The following is a 2469-nucleotide window of genomic DNA, read 5'->3' as shown; positions in this document are numbered from 1 at the left end:
TGAACCGCATAGCCAGCTTCTCTCGGTGTGAGAAGCTTTACTTTCCCGTCCCTTAACTAAACATAGGGAAACATCAAAGAGTTAATGGTCTATTATGATGAACGAGAAAATCAAGCACGTTGAATTATCAGTCCAAGAATACTGATCAAACGGCCGAACGAAATCCCGGGCAAGAGGAGATTTTTCATGTAATATAAAAGAAAACGAAATTACCAAAGCATCCCATCGCTTCTTAGCAGCAGCCATATCTCTCATTTGCTTCAAATCAATATCTTCATCTACAGCTTGCATCCAAACAGGACCCAGTCGCTAATTTCAATTGAAAAACACCACACTCCAATCAAGATTTAGTCTTTTTCATAGGAAATCAGAAGATTATTGAAGAAACTAGTCACCCAACCGAACCCTTTTCCCACTGACCAAGAGTATATAAGAGACACGAAAAGAACAAAATCCAGAACATAACATGTATCAACAGTCATTCTATAAATTCATAGGCTTCAGATCCGATTCTCTCTTCGTTTTTTCATCAACCAAACACAACCAGGAACAAAATCCCGAAAAACTTAGAAATCCATGAAAGCAGTGGAACTGCTAACATACGCAGCGACGAACAGTGGTAGAAATAGGCCTGCCTCCGAAAAGCAGAGACTTGGAACACGCCATGGAAGATAACTTCGTGGTCTGTTCTCTGAGGAGAATAGAACGAGAAACTGGGAGAATGTTTACAGAGGGAAGAGCCAAAGACTCCATTTTCAAGGCGAAACGTTCTAAGATTTTGCAGCGATCCTCTCTAATAGCGTAGAGGAGGAGAGAGAAATCCAAAGCATAGAGAGAGATGCTTTCCCTATCTAACTTGGTATCCTTGGTCTGTTGCATCCATAAAAAAAAAAATTGGCGATAAAACTTTCGGTTTTCGGTTCGGCTATAAAACTTTCGGTTTTCGGTTCGTATACAAATGGTTCGGTTAAGAAACAACACTATCGATTTTATAAATTGTGTAAAAGTAGAACCAAATGTTACACTACTATTCATCCAGTTTGAAACGGAAAATTTACATGTATAAATCGTCTTGAAAACATTGAAAAAAAAATAGAAGTTATCAACATGGATAATTCCGTGTGATATCGGAAAATTGCCATGTATGATATCATATGCCATATCGTTGGTTGAGTTTAAAAACAAATAAAATTTATAAAGTTTGGGTTTTATACGAAATAAAAAAAAAGGTTTTTTTTTTTTTAAATTGAAAAGTTCATTCTTTTGGGATTTTTTTTTTAAATAGACAGGTTTGCTCGATCGTTGGCGGAAATCCGACCAGTTTTGGATGTTCTTCGTCATGGACGTGACCATCTTCGATCCTGTAATCTTCAATTCTTATGCTGTTGTGAATTTTCGTTTCCCTCCTATTCCTTGATTTTGAATTACTTATTCTTCGATTTTTCCATGCCCTAGGACTTGATTCACTCCATTTTCAAGCACATTTGGGCTCGACGATTTCGCAGTATCTGTCACGAATTCGTTCGTCTCTTTTGCATCTATTTGTTTCGATTTCTCAATTCACATTCATGCTTCGATTGCAGGACGGGAGAATAACGATGTCACAGATGCTGCAGAAGCCGAGGTATTCGGCTTCAAATTTCGAATTCCTGAACTTTAAAACGTTCTTGCTGTGTTTCGTCCATTGTAGATTTGTAGGACGTCTTTCTGAACCATGTAATTGCACTCAAGAAGCTCCATTCACATAGCATTAGATGTTTTGTGTATGTAGAGCATATAATAGTAATGATTGGTGATGAACTCGCTTTATATTTTTTGCAGGTTGTTCCTGGAACATCTAAGAAGAACAGACCCACTTCTGGTTTGTGAATCTGATGTTTGTCCAGTTGCAGCTTGAGTAATGTCCGAAGCAGCATGACTAATGATGATTGATGAATGTCTCACGATATGATTTGCTTGTTTATTGTTCTTGCAGCTAATGCAAATGCCCTGAAGCTCAGTTGTGAGCTGCTCAAGAATTTCATCACAGGTACCAGCCACCTGTTCGGTATTTTGGGTTCGCAAACTCGATGGTTTCGGTTCCTGATGATTGTGCCTTATCCACTTGACAGAGGCCATGCAGCGAGCTGCTATGATTGCCGAAGCCGAGGGCATGGAGAAGATTGAACCTACACATTTGGAGAGGATTCTTCCCCAGCTTCTTTTGGACTTTTAAGGTAGTGATACGATATCTTCAATTTTCTTGGTCTTGATGTGTTTTTCCTCCGTGCTAATCTCAAGTGTGAAGTTAGGAAATCTGATATCGATATATTCTTGAATTTTTTTGCTTGTTTGTTTGTTTGTTTCACCAGTTTCATGAATCTTAGTCTTGTACTCGTGTAAATATTCCAGCCTCTTTAGATCAATGATGCAAATACACCAGAAGAAAGAAATACTTGTCTTGGATCAGTTGTGTTCTCATGAATGCCG

General features: G+C 38.4%; 2 protein-coding genes across 3 annotated transcripts in view; one reads left to right on the top strand and one right to left on the bottom strand.

Annotated features, from left to right (window-relative positions):
- Positions 1 to 880, bottom strand: part of LOC104809647 (rhodanese-like domain-containing protein 11, chloroplastic) — a 3185-nt gene extending 2305 nt beyond the window's left edge. Inside the window, exons 1-3 of the mRNA XM_010535693.2 lie at positions 604 to 880; positions 214 to 309; positions 6 to 56 (exon numbers count right to left, since the gene is read on the bottom strand). Of these exons, the coding sequence (XP_010533995.1) occupies positions 6 to 56; positions 214 to 309; positions 604 to 879 (423 nt within the window). The 5' untranslated portion in view covers position 880. The remainder of the gene's footprint in view (positions 1 to 5; positions 57 to 213; positions 310 to 603) is intronic.
- A 359-nt stretch (positions 881 to 1239) lies between these two features.
- LOC104809276 (centromere protein X) overlaps positions 1240 to 2469 on the top strand; it is a 1397-nt gene continuing 167 nt past the window's right edge. The window contains exons 1-7 of one of the 2 annotated variants that reach the window (XM_010535203.2): positions 1243 to 1363; positions 1456 to 1504; positions 1584 to 1624; positions 1822 to 1861; positions 1976 to 2029; positions 2112 to 2216; positions 2392 to 2463. In XM_010535203.2, coding sequence (XP_010533505.1) covers positions 1328 to 1363; positions 1456 to 1504; positions 1584 to 1624; positions 1822 to 1861; positions 1976 to 2029; positions 2112 to 2215 — 324 coding nt within the window. In that variant the 5' untranslated portion in view covers positions 1243 to 1327 and the 3' untranslated portion in view covers position 2216; positions 2392 to 2463. The other variant, XM_010535204.2, reaches the window with a different exon arrangement.

This window comes from Tarenaya hassleriana, unplaced genomic scaffold (genome assembly GCF_000463585.1).
Source record: "Tarenaya hassleriana unplaced genomic scaffold, ASM46358v1 Cleome16, whole genome shotgun sequence".
Classification (NCBI taxonomy): Eukaryota; Viridiplantae; Streptophyta; class Magnoliopsida; order Brassicales; family Cleomaceae; genus Tarenaya; species Tarenaya hassleriana.
The sequence above is the reverse complement of the archived record's forward strand: the minus strand, read 5'-3'. Positions and strand labels throughout refer to the sequence as shown.